The sequence below is a fragment of the Peromyscus leucopus genome, chromosome 5 (assembly GCF_004664715.2).
Source record: "Peromyscus leucopus breed LL Stock chromosome 5, UCI_PerLeu_2.1, whole genome shotgun sequence".
In the NCBI taxonomy this organism is placed as follows: domain Eukaryota; kingdom Metazoa; phylum Chordata; class Mammalia; order Rodentia; family Cricetidae; genus Peromyscus; species Peromyscus leucopus.
The window spans coordinates 106,783,840-106,801,842 of NC_051067.1; the positions used below are offsets into that span (position 1 = coordinate 106,783,840).

At 45.6% G+C, this 18,003-nt stretch overlaps 1 protein-coding gene and 1 pseudogene across 1 annotated transcript; one reads left to right on the top strand and one right to left on the bottom strand.

The window, feature by feature from the left end:
- Positions 1–1,219: 1,219 nt before the first annotated feature.
- On the top strand, positions 1,220–16,006 carry LOC114681085 (annotated as a pseudogene).
- Positions 16,007–16,055: 49 nt separating this feature from the next.
- LOC114681102 (acylcarnitine hydrolase-like) lies at positions 16,056–17,470 on the bottom strand (the record flags this gene model as incomplete). The annotated part of the gene is made up of 3 exons (XM_037206477.1): positions 16,056–16,526; positions 17,131–17,211; positions 17,333–17,470. Coding segments are annotated over 3 exons (381 nt in total), but the record flags the coding sequence as incomplete, so codon positions are not given.
- Between the last annotated feature and the right edge of the window lie 533 nt (positions 17,471–18,003).

Sequence of the window (18,003 nt, forward strand, 5' to 3'; positions counted from 1 at the left end):
TCTCTCTCTCTCTCTCTCTCTCTCTCTCTCTCTCTCTGTGTGTGTGTGTGTGTGTGTGTGTGTGTGTGTGTGTGTGTATGTGTGTGTGCCTGTGGGGGGGCACATACACACATGCACAAACACACATGCACATTGTGCACACATGCCATGTTACACAGGTGGAAGGCAGAAGAAAACTTTTGAAAGCCAGTTCTCCCCTCCTACCATGTGGATTCCAGGGATCAAACTCCACTCATCAGTCTCGGTGGTAGGCATCCTTACCCACTGAGCCATCTCACTGGCCCTCTCCTCAGACTCTTTTCTTTTTTTTTTCTGAGACAGGATTTCATTGGAGCCTTTCCTGGAACTCACTTGGTAGCCCAGGCTGGCCTCGAACTCACTGAGATCTGCCTGTCTCTGCCTTCCAAGTGATGGGATTAAAGGAGTGTGCCGCCGCTGCCCTCCTTAGACTCTGAACTTCGGCTTCCATCTTCTTTCCCATTTCCATCTCAGTCTTTCTGTACTCTGACTCTGTGTGTGTTTCTGTTTCTCTCTCTATTCCTCCAGGTTTCTGTGGCTGTAAGCTTTCCATCACCCTCCCAATATACACAGAAATGCTCTTGAGTTTCTTCTTCATTCAATAATATATTTGTGTGTGTGTGTGTGTGTGTGTGTGTGTGTGTGTGTGTGTGTGTAGACACACATACAGAAATGTCCATGAGACCAAAGAAGAATCCATATAGATTTTCAAACCATGACTATGAGGATTAAGGGACCTGGGCAGGGAACAAAGTAAATCATGAGTCAGAAACTAAGGAGGAGTTTTCAGAATTAAGGGAAACTCATGTTGTAACTTCATGTATTTGCTCTCCAAGTTTCCTTCATCCCATAATAAGTGTGTTCATTCTCTAATGTGGGTCACTTTAGAGAAGCCCTTCTGTCATCTCCAGTTACAACTTTCAGCTCTGTCCTTTCATCCCCAATGTCGTGTTTGGACCTGTGACTGTCATGTCAGTAAACTTAGTGACTGCAGGTTTCAGGTGCAGGTCACTGTATTTAAGGGGCTATTGATACACATAGCACCTTCAGAGGAGGCCAAAAGAAACACAGAAAGTGTGGAGGTGATCACAGTCCCTGTCTGCTAATTAGGGCTTTCATAAGCCCAGCCTACTCAGTGTTGCTCTCCTGAAACACCCACCTCCCAGGCCCCACCCAGAGCCCTGCCCACACTCTGCTGGGTCCAAACTCCAGCTCTGGTCCTCGGATGCCTTCTGGTAAAAATTGACCTGCCCTACAGGATTCAGACACACTCCTGTGCACCAACCATGGGACTGGAACGAATTCCCGACCGGCTGACCACCGTGGCCTATGGGCTCCTGCTTCTCCTCCAGGTTCAGGGTGAGGCCCTCGTGGGAGTGACGGAACCATGTCAGAGCTGCCAAATTGTGCAGAGGCAGAGTGGAGACTAAGGGAGGAAATGGGCAAGGAGTGGCTGAAATGGTGGAGTTCATTGCTCAGGAGCCCTGTACTTGTATGATGCTCCCCCAAGAGTCAGAGTGGGCCCCCTAAGCCATTGAGCAGAGAGGCTACCTAAGGATGCCCACCTTCAAGGAAGGAGCTGAGAATGATGGGGGGTTGAGGAATGGCAAATGGGCAGGGCCAGACAGCAAGCAGCCTCTAGATGAGGAGTCATGACATTCCCTCCTGGGTTTGGGACTGGAGCTCGAGCTATGCACATATACTAAACAACAGGACGATACCCTCCACGGCCATTAGACTCTGGTGTATCATTTCCCTGGCCAGAGGGGTAGCATGGCTTTCTCAGAGATATTCAAGTGAAGCTTCTTACTCTTGAGGATACAGGAGCTCAGTCCTGTACCTAATATTGGCTCTGAGAGGACCCAGAGTGCTTTTTACATCGTATGTCTGACCTAGCCTGGGGCAGCGGTGTGACTTGGCTTCCAAGGGAAAGGTGATAGCACTCTGGGCCTGCCAAGTAGTTTCCACCTTATTTGGAGTTACATGGGCAGAATTCCTGAACATGTCCCTCAGTCTTCATCCTCTCCCCTCAAGGGCCCCTCCTGAAGGCCCTAATTCATGACACTCTTTTCCAATTTTCCAATTTCCACACACCTATTCTTTTTTTGTTTGTTTGTTTTGTTTTGTTTTTTTTTTTTTCAAGACAGGGTTTCTCTGTGTAGCTTTGCGCCTTTCCTGGAGCTCACTTGGTAGCCCAGGCTGGCCTCGAACTCACAGAGATCCGCCTGGCTCTGCCTCCCGAGTGCTGGGATTAAAGGCGTGCGCCACCACCGCCTGGCTCACACACCTGTTCTTCATGCCTTACCTCCAATGGCCTTTCTCCCTCACTTGATTTGGCATTGCTCTCAAGTCACCAGGACCTTCCAGGCAAGAGATCTGCCTACCCTCTTTAATGGCTCCCATTTTTAATAGTGCTTGGCTATTTAACACATATCAGGAAACATCATTAAGTCATAGGCGAGCACAAATGTAGATCCCACCCTCTTCTGTCTCATCCACTCCTGGTTCTTCTACAGGAAACATCAAGGTCCCTGGGTGTTATACACAGGGCTCAGGAGTTTGTCTTAGAATAGATGAAGGCTTTGGCCCTTGATTTCAACCAAAATAATTACAAATTCACTCCATTTCTGGCACCACAATTTAACTCTTCCTAGCAAGGAGATCACTTCACACTACTACGTGTTAGAGCTCCCTAATACCACCCAATGGAAGGCTTCACTTCAAAAATAATCAGTTAATGTAACAAATCTAAAATCATGGATATTCTAGCATATTCTTGTCCATTGCTGTAACAACACAACATGAGGCCTCAGTAGCTGGTAACTGAAGTGAAATCACATGGACTGAGATCTCGTTCCACATGAAACCCTGTGTGAGCAGCATGTGACAGAAAAGGGAGTGTGCCTTCTGACTTGGACGTCTTAGTAGATTGGATAGATGTGCCAAAATACCTGAAGCCATATAATGGTCAAAGGAAGTGGTTTTGCTCAGCTCAAAATTTAGAGTTGGAAAATTAGCAATCAGGTTGCTCACTCTAGCGAGGCTCTGTTCAGAGCCTTCTAGCTATGTTACAACATGCCAATGACATTTCACAGTAGGTATGCACGGGCGAGAGATCACACGGTAAAAGAAGAAGCAATATGCCCTGGGAATGGCCGTAGTCACTCTTGTCCGACAGCTCACTCTCACTGCAAGACCTAACCTGTTTCAAAAATGCAGCAGTAATCCCTGTATGAGTGATTACTCATGTCACCTCATGGTGACTCAGTCACCTCCCACTAGACCCTACTTCTTAAAGGTTTCGCTATTTCAACAGCAGCAGACTATAGTAAGCATCCAGTATATAAATCTTTGGGGGTACAAAACATATACAAATCAGTGCATTCTGTCCCAGCCCCAAGGTTCATGTCCTTCTCACAGTGCAAAGTATGATCATGTCATGCTTTCAGTCCCAAAGACTTAACTCCTTTGGGCATGATTCCAAAGTCCCAAATCCCATATGAAATTCAAGGAAAATTCCTTCTAGCTGGGAGCCTTTAAAGTAAAAATCAAGTTTGATGGTTTTAATAATTAACGTTGAAACAGGCACAGAGTAATCCTTGTACTGGTTGGTTTTTGTCAACCTAGCACATTCCTGGACAAATCTGAGAAGAAAGAATCTCAACTGAGAAATCAATTCCAGGAAACTGGCCTGTAGGCAAGTTTGTGGGAGCATTTTCTTGATTAATTATTAGTGTGGGAGGGCCAAGCCCATTGTGAGTAACACCTCCCCTGGGCAGATGGTCCTTCGTTATATGTAAGAAAGCAGACTAAGCAAGCCATGGAGAACAAAATTGGTAAATGACATTTTCCCACAGCCTCTGCTTCAGTTCCTGCCTTGAGTTCCTGCCTTGCCTTCCCTTCAGGACTGTAGTCTGTAAGATGAGATAAACCCTTTCCTCCTCTAAGTTCCCTTCAGTCACAGTGTTTTTACAGCAATAGAAACCTGACTAGGACATTCCCATTGCAAAACGGATGAACAGGCAAATAGAAAAGTGTCAGGGCCCAAGCAAATTCAAAACCAAGAGAGATAGCCTCTCAAAACTGTAAGCCCAGAATACTGTGCCAATAAGAGCAGGCAGGGGACCCCAGGGACTCAGGTATCCCCACCTCTGTCATGTGATACTGCTTGCTGTATTAGTTACTTTTTTATTTCTGTGATGAAACACCTTGACCAAGGCAACTTATAGAAGAAAGGGTTTTTTTGGGCTTATGGTTCCAGAAGGATATGAGTCCAGAATGGCAAGAATAGCATGGTAGTCAGCAGCAAATATGGTGAGAGATACAGTTGAGAGCTCACATCTCAAACTGCAAGAGAATGAAACTGGGAATGATACATAGTTTTTGAAGCCTCAAAGCCCTGTCCCCAGTGACTTCCTCCAGCAAGGTCACACCTTCCAAAAGTATCCAAACAGAGCCACCAACTGAGGACCAAATATTCAAATATCTGAGCCTATGGAGACCATTCTCATTCAAACCAGCGCTTTGGCTGCAGCCTACCTGATAGCTCTCTCATGGTGTATACTCTTGCCTCTTGGCTTTCATAGGCTGCTGCTGCCAATTGCCTGTGTTTTTACAGTTTTTGAATCTCAAGATCCATGTTCCCACTCTTACAGCTTTTGCAGGGCATTCTAGTGAGAAATCTTGGCAGTGCTGGTGGGGTGGAGCCTCCCAGTATTTTCTTAGAAATCTCAGTGGAACCTGCTATGACCTAATTAATAGTCCTTGGGTTCTGTGTCTGACAAATTAGTACCAGATAAATATCCCCAAGATATGACACTTGACCCCTTTGGATCAATGTTAAGAGTCATCCCTAGACTGGCTCAACCATGGCTAGAGCAGATGTACATTGTTATACAAGAATGTGAGAAGCAGAATCCTAAAGCTAGCCTGAACAACAAGCATGTGGAGAGTGCCCATTCCCTGAACCCTCCAAGCCTCTCTGCTTGTGATAGGAGATTAGAGGAGGAAGATGTTGGCAAAATGGAAAGTTTCTATTTTGTCTCCAGAGTGCCTTTCCCATTGTTCTGGGGCATTCCTCTGAGCCTGGCTTCTGCTACCCACAGTATTTTCTTTTGTGCCTTCACATTCTTACCAAAGACCTTTCTGCTCTTTACATGAACATGATGGGAATTTTCAGATTTATAAACTCTTCCTCCCTCGCCAGGTATTATTGTGAATTTCATTGGATATGGCCCAGAAGACTCAAACAGTTCCCTCTATGGTTTACTTAGAAATTTATTTCCCCACAGTATACTTTAAGAGTGATACTTTTGGGCATCACTCTTAAAGTTGGCTTTCTATGAGCATTAGAGTATGGATGCAGTGCAGCCAACTTCTTTGTAATACTGTAACACAGGTGGCCTTCACTCTAGTTTACAATGGGATGGTTCTCCTTTCTTAGTGTGTCTTTACTGTCAGCGTTGCTATTGGCATTCTGGACATGATCATGTAAACCATCTATGAAGTGCAAGCTCCTTCCTAGTCTTTTGTCATCAGAGCCCTCACCATAACAACTTACAGTGTTCACTTGACAGTAAAATAGGACTCTTATAGATTGTCCCTCCAAACTCTTCCAATATTTGGCCACTATTGTGGTCCCACCCCATTTCCTTATCTTCAGTTATTACTATGAAGCAACCTCATGTTTGTTTTATATTGCTATGACAAAATAACCAACATTGGATAATGTATAAAGAAAAAATGCTTCTTTAGTTCATAGCATTGAAGGCAGAAAATCCATGGTGAAGGATGCTCTCTGGTGATCCCCTGGTAAGGGTCTTGGAGCTCTGTCACAACTCATAGCAATGACATTCCATGGATGGACAATATGGACAAGGATCAACCAATAGAGAGAAGAGGGGCCAAGCTGACTATGATTACAACCTGCTGCCAATCTCAAAAAAAAGTAGTCCACACCTGTGAGATTAATTTAACTCCAAAAGACTAGCACAAAGCCTTTTCAAGGGCAGCCATGATCCAATCACCCTCCGCTATCCTACCTCTCTACAGACCTACCACCTCAGTGCTGCCATTTTAGCAAACAAACCACATCCAAACCACAGCGAAGAGATAGTACAAACTTGCCCTCTGTGATACCCGTGAGTGACTGCCAATTCTGGCCTTTTCTGAGCAGGTGACTTGAAACTGGTTGATCCACGTAAAACTACAGTGAGTAATGTAGCAATAGCTTCCTGTGTTCTTTGTTTCCCCAGTAATCCTGGCTTAGATCAGCCAATTCTATACAAGTGAAACAGGAAACTGGACAGAAGGACAAGAGAAGTGAGTGGTTTAGGAGAAAACAATAGCAAGGGAAGGGACCCTGACTGGATACATCCTCCCTCCCTGAAGCACATAGTGGGCCAGGGCTGCCTGAGGCCTGCACAGCATGGAGGAATGAGATGCTCTAGGGCTGGAAGAAATAATTAGTGAGGCAATAGTGCCCAAAATCCACCTTCAGCAATTTCAGGTCTGGCACAACCCAATGGTATTTGGATTGCATCCTGCTCTTTCTGCCATTATTTGATGCAAACCCCAGTTATCACATATGGTAATATACTCTGTGAAGATAGGGAAGGAGAAAAAAAATGACAGGTAGGTAGATACATACATATAGATAGATAGATAGATAGATAGATAGATAGATAGATAGATGAGAGAGTTAGATGTTTCAACAGAAAAGTAATCAATTTACTTTTCAAATTTTTTGTCTTGTCTATATGCTTGTGGTTTCTTTAGATTTGTTATTGTTGTTGATTTGTTTTATGTTTTAAGACACAGTCTATCTATGCAACCCACCCTAATCTTGAACTCACCTATAGTCAAGTATGACCTCAAACTTTTGAATCCTCCTGGTTTAGCCCTCAGAGTGATGGAATTACAAGCAGGTGCCATATTGCCCAGCTGAAACATATCTGTTTAGGTTTCTTTGTTTTATTTTGTTTGTTCTTTCCATGATCCAAGAGGTAAAAAAAAAAAACAAGGCCTCTTGTATTCCTGGCAAGCACTGGAACACTAAGATACACTTCCAGCACTTTGTGTGGCTTCAAGGTTGGAGAAGATTATTGAAGCCGAGTCTCAGGATGTAGCCCAGGTAGCCTCAAACTCTCATCATCCTCCCACAGCCCCATGAGAGCTGCTGGGATTACAGGCTCTGCCTTCGTATTCAGCTTGGTCAATTACTGTTAATATATCTATTCCAAATGATATTAATATGAAGTGTTTTAATTAAGGCTTAAGTAAAATCAAGACTTTATAAATTAGTTGGTATGTTTATGGGGTTTTTAATTTTTATTGGCCCTTTTCAATTTTTTATTGAAAATAGATTTTTTTTCATGCAATATATTCTGATTGTTTCCCCTCCCCCAGCTCCTCCCAGCTCCTCCCAGCTCCTTCCAGCTCCTCCCTACACACCCAAATTCACAATCTTTTGTTCTCTATCTCTCTCTTTCTCTCTCTCTCTCTCATTAGAAAACAAACAGGCATCTAATACTAACAATGATTTTATTGTTGTTATTATTATTATTAAAACAAACATGAGTAGGACAAAACAAACTAACAGGAAAAATAAAAGCCAAAGAAAACACTCAACACAGAGACACACATATTCAAACACACTGAAATCTCATAAAAACATAAAACTGAAAACTATAATACATAAGCAAAAGAATTGTAAGGTTGAAACAGAGAGAGAGAGAGAGAGAGAGAGAGAGAGAGAGAGAGAGAGAGAGAGAGAGAGAGAGAGAGCATTATGAGAGGAAAAACTACTACAAAAATACCATTGCATTCATTTTGTGTTGGGCATCTCCTGCTGGGCACGGGCCCTGAACTTAAGTGTGGTTTATATGCCCAGTGAGACTCCATTGGAGAAAACTATTTTTCTTTTGTGAGTGGTTATCAATTGGGTATGGTTTCTGGGTTAGGGATAGGAGCTGTGTTCACTTCCCCTCTCAGTGCTGGGATCCCATCTGGTTTAGACCTGTGAAGGTCCTGTGCATGCTACCACAGTCTCTATGAGTTCATATGTGTGTCAGGCCTGTGTGTCTAAAGGCCTTGTTTCCTTGGTGTCTTTCATCCCCACTGGCTCTTACAATCTTTTTGCTTCCTCTTCTGCAGAGTTTCCTGAGCCCTGCGGGGACATATTTGATGGAGACATGCCATTAAGGACTGAGTGCTCCAAGGTCTCTCACTTCTGCACATTGTACAGCTGTGGGTCTCTTTTATTTGTTCCCATACAGCAGAAGGAAACTTCTCTAACGATGACTGAGCAAGACACTGATCTATGAGTACAGTAGAATGTCATTAGGAATCATTTTATTGCTACATTCCTGAAGAACAGAATTTTGTTTTCCCCTAGGTCCTAGGCTCTCTAGTCTCAGGTTCTAGACCACCCAAGCGGTTTCTGGCATGGGTTCGGTCTCATGGAATGGGCCTTAAATCTAATCAGATAGTGACTGATTACTCCACAACTGCTGTGCTACTACTATTGCACCAGCATAACTCTCAAGCAGGTCACCATTGTATACAACCTTTGAGATATAGTTAAAATATCATAACTACCCATTTCAGGGTTCACTTTGGTGGTTTTTCATTATTCGGAGTTCTCCCAGTGTATCTCCAAATCTTAGCATTCTGTACTCAAGAGCCCCTCCGGTGTTTCAAATTCAAATCAACAGAGTCCTGAACAGTGGTGACGTGAGGCCACTGTGACAAACAAGAAGTGTGTGAAAGTACTGTTTGCTGTCCTTGGTCCTTGGAAAAGGCTGAGCTGAGGGTGACAAGGAAGTGGGTGAAAAAAAACTTCCTATGGTGGCCACTGATTGTGTAGGTCCAACCCTGATGTCACCTCTGCATCCCCAGGCCAGGACTCAGCCAGTCCCATCAGGACCACACACACAGGCCAGATACGAGGCAGTCTCATCCTCATGAAGGACCTTGATGTGGGTGTCCACACCTTCCTGGGAATTCCCTTTGCCAAGCCACCATAGGACAACTGCGCTTTGTACCCCCTGAGCCACCTGAACCGTGGAGTGGTGTGAGAGATGGGACCTCCTATCCGGCCATGTAAGTTCTCCTGAGGCCCTGGGATCGATGAGTGCTGTGAACTCCAGGCCAGATGGCTGTGGTTCCTCATCTCAACTTCACAGCATTTTTCCACTGTGCAGGGGGATTCCCAAGAGTATTTTCAGAACTTGCTAATGTTAGGTGAGTGATATGACTCTGCCAACCTCTTAGTTCAGGCTTGACATCTGAATGGCATTGATCAGACTATTTCTAGTGTTCTCCAATATCCAAGGAAAGGTCTCTGGGAGAGGTTGGGGTTGACTCCCAGAACCTGTAAGATCCCCAACTAACAACATCAGAAACTAGGTCCTTGCAAATTCCACCTTCCACTCCCACTGCCCCTACAGGGCTAGATGTCACTGGACAAGAAATAAGTATATATGTATGTTAGGTACTTTTCTTATTGCTGGGACAAAATACATGGCAAAAGCAACTTAACAAGGAAGTTTATTTTGATACATAATTCAAGGGTAATGCCCAATTGGTGGGAAAGTCATGGCAGCAGGAATGTAGGGTGACTTGTCACATTACACCTATAGTGAGGAAGCAGAGAGAGAGAGAGAGAGAGAGAGAGAGAGAGAGAGAGAGAGAGAGAGAGAGAGAGAGAGATGCTGATGATCAACTTACTCTTTTCTATTCAGTTCAAGGCACCAGCCAACAGAGTAGTACTATCCACTTCTAGGCCATGTCTTCCTATCCCAAATAACTTAATCTAGAAACTCCCTCACAAACAAGCCTAGAGGTTTGTTTCCATAGCAATTCTAAATATCATTAAGTTTACATTCAAGATGTCACAATATGCTTCTAAGTGGAGATTAAGGAAGAGATGAGGATCCCAAGAGTCTGGACTTGAAATGAGGGAGGTCTCCACTACCTTATGGGAAACTAGCCTCCACTCATTCATGAACTCCATGTGACACAGCTGTCCTGTTCAAGAACTGGTTGGCTAGAGGGAGAAATGGTGAATGTCAACACCTTCAATCAAAGGTTGTCCAAAGGATTCCTGAAGGTCATGATTTCCCACCCTCAGGAGGAGTAGGGTACAAGCCCCTCAACAACCTTGAGACCTTACTGGAAGTCTGGGCTTCATCTCCGCTCCTCCAGAGCCCATAGTCTGGCCTTGATAGATAAGAACTTAGAGAATGATCATGTGGAAGCAAGACATCAGAAAAGAAGTGCATAGGGATATTTGGAAGCACATTTCCCCGAGGGTCTGTTTCTGGGCTCCCTATGTCCCTGAGCTGACTCTCTACCATGGTTGGTCACCAGATGTCTGCAGGACATCACTGCAATGAATATGCAGGCTCTTAAGCTGTTGAAGCTGACCTTGCCTCCCATCCCCATGTCTGAGGACTGCCTGTACCTTAACGTCTATACACCAGCTCACGCCCATGAGGGTTCCAACTTGCCTGTGAGTGTCAAGTCATGCTCATTCTGGGGTAAGAAAGTATTTCTTAAAGAAAGATTAGATCAGCCTGGGCCATGCTGCAGTGAACCCTAATGAGAAATCTCTTCCAATAATCTAATCAACTACCAATGTGTGTCTAGATCTATTGAACGCACAACAATGGCACTTTGAAGTCACCAAAGACCTAGCCACTGATTTTTATTGAATTGATAAGACTTGAGAACACTTCTGGGGGCTGGAGAGATGGCTCAGTGGCTAGGAGCACTCTGCTCTTCCCAATGACCCAGGTTCAATTCTCAGCACCTACACAGCAGCTCACACCTGTCTGTAACTCCACTTCTAGGGCTTCTGACACTCTCCCACAGACATACATGCAGGCAAAACACCAATTAAACATAAAAAAAAAACAATTTTTTATAAAAGAACACTTTTGACTAATTCTCATGGAACATAATGAAGAAAATATCCCTATTATTCCCCCACAAAAGTTTCTGAGAATAATGCAGTCAGACTTTGATGCTGGGGTGAACTCCAAACAGAGAGGAAGGCTTGTATCCATGACTGTGCTTAAACCCTTCACCCAAAAAATGCCAGTATATCCAACTGGGCATTTGTCTATGTGGGCAGCTGCTCAAAGAATAAGTTGTACTAACTCTGAAGGGAAGCCAGCTGGTCTATATGGGAGACACATGGCACCTATCTTGATTTCTTCAGGTGATGGTGTGGATCCATGGTGGTGCACTGGTTATAGGCATGGCTTCCTTGTATGATGGATCCATGCTGGCAGCCATGGAGGATGTGGTGGTGGTCACTATCCAGTACCGCCTGGGTGTCCTGGGCTTCTTCAGGTGAGTCTGGGGCTGGGCTGGGATATGGGGCCTGAAAAGAATAAGTGATTCCTGTCCTTGCCGCTTCACAGCACTGGAGACCAGCATGCCAGAGGCAACTGGGGCTTCCTGGACCAAGTGGCCGCCCTACGCTGGGTCCAGCAGAACATCGCCCACTTTGGAGGCAACCCTGACCGGGTCACTATTTTTGGCGAGTCAGCAGGCGGCACAAGTGTGTCTTCACATGTTGTGTCCCCCATGTCCAAAGGACTCTTCCACGGAGCCATCATGGAGAGTGGGGTAGCCCTGATTCCAAGCCTCATCTCAAAATCCTCTGAAGTAGTCTATAGAGTGAGTGCCCCCAACCACCCCTTCCCTGAGCTGCTGCCTCAGCTTTCACCCTCAGAAACTCTGGTTCTCTGTCCAACTAATGTGAACAAGGACCACAGAGGTACCAGGCAGCTGCCTCCTGCACAGGAATCTCTGAAGAGCTAACGGTTAGAATCTACTCCCCTCTGCGTAACACTGGCTTTGTATCCCATCAAGCCGTGCTTGGGATCTGTGATGTTATAAGCAAAGTGTGTCATCAGGTGTGATAGCTCCTCTGGCTGTCACCTCTAAACATCAAGGAAACAGAAATAATTTCACACTTGCCATCGTCTACATACCTGTGTACCTTTTGAGATTTGAGGAACACCTGAACCCAAGTGGGACCCTGTAAAATACCTTCCCTGCCTGGAAGGCTAAGCCGTCCCCTGCCTGATGCCTTTATAGTTGGTTGCCAACCTGTCTGGATGTGAGCAGGTGGACTCAGAGGCCCTGGTGAACTGTCTACGAGACAAGAGTGAAGAGGAGATTATGGCTATTAACAAGGTTGGAGTAAATGGTAGGATGGAGGGGCGACAGGGAATAAGGTAGCCTGCCCTAGGTAGCCCCTGGACACTGACTTCATTCCATCCTTCATAACCTAGCACCTAGGAAGAGATCTCAACACCAGGATATGGTAAACCGGCTGTAGGAGCTCATAGACTGGGTGTGACAATCCTGGGATGGGACAGACAGGAGTGGGAGACTATAGCCTAACATCAGAATTGTCAAGGACCTGACCTTGCTCCTTAACAACCAATGTCCCTTCAGGCCTTCAAGATCATCCCTGGCACAGTGGATGGCATCTTCCTGCCCAGGCATCCCAAGGAGCTGCTTGCTTCCGCTGACTTCCAATCTGTCCCCAGCATTATTGGTGTCAATAATGATGAGTATGGCTGGATCATCCCTTCGGTAAGGCCCAGGTCCAAGGCCCTTGGTCTCCAAGAAGCCTGTCCTATAGCCCCATGTGACCTTGACCACAACACAGCCTCTCCTCTTATCACTTAGAGCATGAGCACCACTGACCCCCAGAAGGAAATGGACAGACAGACCGTGCAAGCTCTCCTGCAGAGAAGGGCAGCACAGATGGTGAGGCTGCTGGAGCACTGGAGAGAGGGCTTCTCCGTCATGCCCTGCTCATGCAGCAAACTGCGGGAACAAAGGCTGGACCATGACAGTACTTGTGGGTTGAGGGCCGCCAGAACCTGGCCCTTTCGTGATTTCACTTGTCCAGTGCTGGGCCCTACTCTTCATCCTGAGGCCGTGGCCTCACTGCCCCTGGGTCTATCTAATACGACTCTCCCTGGTCCCTCTGATTAGATGTGGCCTCCTGAATTCAGTGACCTGCTGATGGAGGAGTACATGGGGGACAATGAGGACCCTCAGCTTCTCCAAGTGCAGTTCAAGGAGATGATGGAAGACTTCACCTTTGTGATCCCTGCACTGCAGGTAGCACATTTTCAACGTGAGTACATCTGGAACTGAGGCCTGATGCCTAGAGGCAGCTCAAAGCTGTGGTGCCCACTTGAAATCTGGGGTGTCCAGATCCCCATCCATGTCTATATTGGACCTCTGTTAGCAGGTACTTAATGTCCCTCATCTAAGTAAATTCTTGGGACTTGTTTAAGACATAGGAATCTTCCAAATTTTACTGATGAGGCAACTACATGACAACAATATCGTAAGTCCATATAGCAAAGACTTCCAAGACCATGGCTTAAGCAAGTCCCTCCCTCAGCCCCGACTCCAGCATGGGGTTCCACATTTTACTATTCAAACTCTATCCAGCTTTGACCCCAGATCCAGCTAGCTATCTTGTCATCACAATTGAAGAAGGACATCCCTGGGCGAGAGTCCACTTTCTCAGCCTGTCCTTGCCTCCAGGTTCCCATGCCCCTGTCTACTTCTATGAGTTCCAGCGTCGGCCAAACTTCTTCAAGGACTCCAAGCCACCCAATGTGAAGGCTGACCATGGTGATGAGATTCTTTTTATCTTCAGATCATTTTGGGGAGGCACTCAAGGTGAGTCATCTTTATTCCCCAGGCTGCAGGCCCTTCCAGCCATATTCAGATGGGGAAACTGAGGTTCAGAGTAAAGACAGCATGGCTTGTGTACCATGATGTCGTTCAAAAGGCTGGCATGAAGGTAGAAACCCAACCCCTTTCCACTCCTGCCTGTGTTTCCTCCAGCTGTTCCTACCTGAATGAGCCATGGAATCAGACATAGTGGTAGAATGGGTTGTTTTATACTACTTGTTCATTTGTTTGTTTTGACTTTTTGAGGCAAGGTCTCCCTATGTAGCCCATAATTCATGGCAGTTCTCCTGTCTCAGTCTTCTGAGTGCTGACATTAGAGACAAGCACTACAACTCCCAGCATGAAAAGGGTATTCTAAAGGCATGATTATTCCCAGCTTCCTTTGGTCAGAAGCAAGGAGACGCTCTAGGGCAAGGATGAACCTGAGGGAGTAGAAATTGGAGGCTGGGATGAGTAAGAGTGTGCAGAGTGTGCAGGTGCAGGGAATGGATTATGGGTGGCAGGAAGGGAAGGGAAGGGACCAGACCCAGAGTAAGTTACAGCTGGGATGGTGAGTGCAGAACTTGAGTGAACAGCTGCATGAGAAGCCAGAGTTTGGACCCTTAATCTCCTCCTCTCTGCCAGTTGACCTCACTGAGGAGGAGGAGCTTCTGAGCAAGATGATGATGAAATACTGGGCCAACTTTGCACGACATGGGTGAGAACACTCCCCTCCCTTAACCTCTAAGGAGTGGATTAGCTTCCAAGGCTGCCCTTGTGGTTAGTGGTTTCAATAGCAATCATGGATCTTTCATCACATGACAGCCTCATCACCACCTAACGGTCCACTTAAACAATTGTACATCCTGGTCTCTGACCATCACCCAGTGACATAGTGTAGAGCAGTAGTGTTGTGGTACTATTCTTTAGAGCATGCCCCTGGAAGGAGGGGGAAATCAGGCCAGGTATCTTTGTTCCTCAAAAAACAGACAATAGTAAGGTCTCCTTGTTTTCCTACATCAGTACACCTGCCTCTAAATTCCCATAATTCCCTAACTGCTTAGACCATTGCCCTGACCCAAATCCGAGGATATGGTTCAAGTTCAGCAGAGCCTAAAGTAATCTTTGCTCTCCCTACTGGGAGGATGTGTCCACAGGAATCCCAACAGCGAAGGCCTGCCCCACTGGCCCATGTTTGACCATGATGAGCAGTACCTACAGCTGGACATCCAGCCTGTTGTGGGCCGAGCCCTGAGGACCAGAAGGCTGCAGTTCTGGACCAAGACTCTGCCTCAAAAGATGCAGGAATTGAAAGAGGTTGAGGGCAGGCATGCAGAGCTGTAGCACTCTGTGTCAAGTTGCAGTTTGTCCTGAGTGCAGGTGGGGTTATTCTGACACCTGAAGAGGAGATAGAGGGGATCCACACTTTTACATAGTCATTAGGTTCATATACCCAACAATTATGACATCTCCTCTGAATGGTATATGTTCCCTGCTACGCCTGATACGGATCACTTCTGTTACACACAGCAAACATACAGGAGGCAATGGATGGGTGAGTCCCAATAAACAACACCTTCCTCCTTGCTACACTAGGCAAGGGTCCCTCCCTCTCTCCCTTACTTCACCTCCACCCACCTCCTTTCCTCTCCTCTTACTCCTCACGCCTTCCACTACTAGTGATGTACCTTAGGGAGGATTTCAGTAACCTGGGTGACTGAATTTCTTTTTCACATCTCAGCAAGATCCTGTTCTCTAATAGTAGGGACAAGTTTTAACTAAAGCCCCAAGAGTTAATTCTGGGACTATCGCACAATTATCACAGTGGAGTAGGTTCAACACAACAGAAATTCATTGCTGTCTGTTCTGGAAGCTAAAAGCTCTGGTGATGGTGGCACCCAATTTGATATCTAAGAAGGAATTACTTTCTGACTTGTGGTTAGCCCTTTGCCCTTCCCACCATAAGCCAGCAAACAAGTTCCCGTAGGCCTCATTCATACAAACAAGTTCCCACAGGCTCCATTCATACAAAAGTTCCTACAGGCCCCATTCAAACAAGCTCCATATTAGCCTGTCTTCTATTGTTATAACAAAAGATCTGAACCAGTAACTTACAAAAAGTTTCTGAGCTAGCAAGATGACTCAGCAGTTAAGGGCACATGCCATCGAGCCTGACGACATGAATTTGATTCACAGGACCCACATGGTAGAAGGAGAGAACTGACTTCCCACATTGTCCTCTGACCATCACATATGTTCTAGGGCTCTATGGTATACACACACACACACACACACACACACACACACACACACACACACACACACGCACACACGAATAAATGTAAAAAACTAAACAATAAAATACTTTTTAAAAAAGAAAGACTTTCTTTAAACTCAGTTTTAAGACAGAAAACTCTAAGATTGGGTACCTTCACCTAATGGGACACTGATGAAAACACACTGGACTGCCTCTCCAGATAGCAGAGAGGCCAAAGGTGGGGGAGAGTGGGAGGAGGAATGAGAGGGGCTTCTGTGGTTGGTATGTAAAATGAATTAAAAAATTCTTAAATAAAATAAAAAATGTGGTTGTTCTTGTTTGGGGGGCATTAATGTTCAGAATTGAGACTTCACCATGATGGATTTTTCCTGTGATGAATATGAGTTGTCCTTCTCCATACAAACATGAAGTCCTCCATCAACTCTCTGAACTGTGCTTGGAGGGCCTGGGGGTCCTCAACGTCCCCCATGTACTCTTCCATTAGCAGGTCACTGCACTCAGAAGGCAGCATCTACACCAAGGAGAACAGGAAGAATGAGGTTAGGCATGTTGTTGGTTAGGTAAGTAACAGCCTTTGGAATGGAGAGAATAGGGCCTGGGATGAGATAGGGCATAGGTAAAAAGGCTTATGCTCTGAGGTCACCCCACACAGAATCACACATATATACTGTGGTGGTTTGAAAGAAACTAGCCCCCAAAGAGAGTGGTGGCTCTGTTAGGAGGTATGACTTTGTTGAAGTAGGTATGGTCTTCTTGGAGGAAGTGTGTCACTGTGGAGCTGGGCTTTGAGGTCTGATATGTGTTCCAGCCACACCCAGTGGTTCAGACCACTTCCTGTTGCCTGGGAGTCAAGATGTAGGAATCTCATCTCCTGCTACAGCACCATGTCTATCTGCACAGCCCATGTCACAGCATGAGAATAATGGACTAGACCCCAGAAATTATAAGCCCTCCCAATAAAATATTTTCCTTTATAAGAGTTTCTGTGGTCATGGTGTCTCTTCACAGCGATAGAGACCCTAACTGAGACACATACTGGCCTTTATTAATAGGAATCTTTTTGAGAAGGAGATATGAGGGACTTCTCTATTTGTACAGGACCAGAGGTGTCTCACCATTTGTGCTGCTGTATTCTTCAGAACAGCCTGCAGGTTCTCTCTCGTTATTTCCCTTATTGTCTGAGTAGTACCCATGACCTGAGAAGCAGAAGACACTGTTAAATGTGGGATATGATGAACATGGATTAGAGATGTATTGAGTTCCAACTGCTTAGCATATGAGTCTCGAGGCTCCCAGAGGATTGGAACTGAGACTCACCTTGGGGACAAGCAAACCATACTCATCATTGTTGACACTTATGATGCTGGGGACAGGGTGAAAATCCACAGAAGCCAACAATTCTTGGGGATGCCTGGGAAGAAACACTCCATCCACCACAGCAGGGATGATATTGAAAACCTGAGAGACATTAAAACTCAATGCTGAAAGTCAATGAAATACATATGCCGATATCTACTAAGTTACTGCTGCCATTTTCCCATTTCTCACTAGTTCCAGGGTGCTCTGCTCACTCTGGAAGGGAATCTACACTTGGAACAGTCTATCTTGGTGTTCATATTGAACACAGAACTAAAAGAACACAAAGAGTGATGAGGCTCTTCCACACGACAATTATACGAACCTTACTAATGGCCAGAATCTCTGCTTCACTCTTGCCTCTCAGCGCACCAGGTTCTCTGAGTCCGTGGTCTCACATCCAGACATGTTGGCCACTGTCTGTAAAGGAAACAAGCAGGGAAAGTTTTCTTACTTCCAACTAGATGCGATTGCACCTAATTCTCACACTTACTGTGTGTTCTGTGTCAATTGGAATAAGTATGAAATCATTCCCTTTGCCCTACTGCTCATAGGTGAGAGCTATTAAAAGGACCCTTTCTATTCGTTCGGCTATTTGTCCCTGTGCTTTATCCAACCTTGGTTTCAACAAT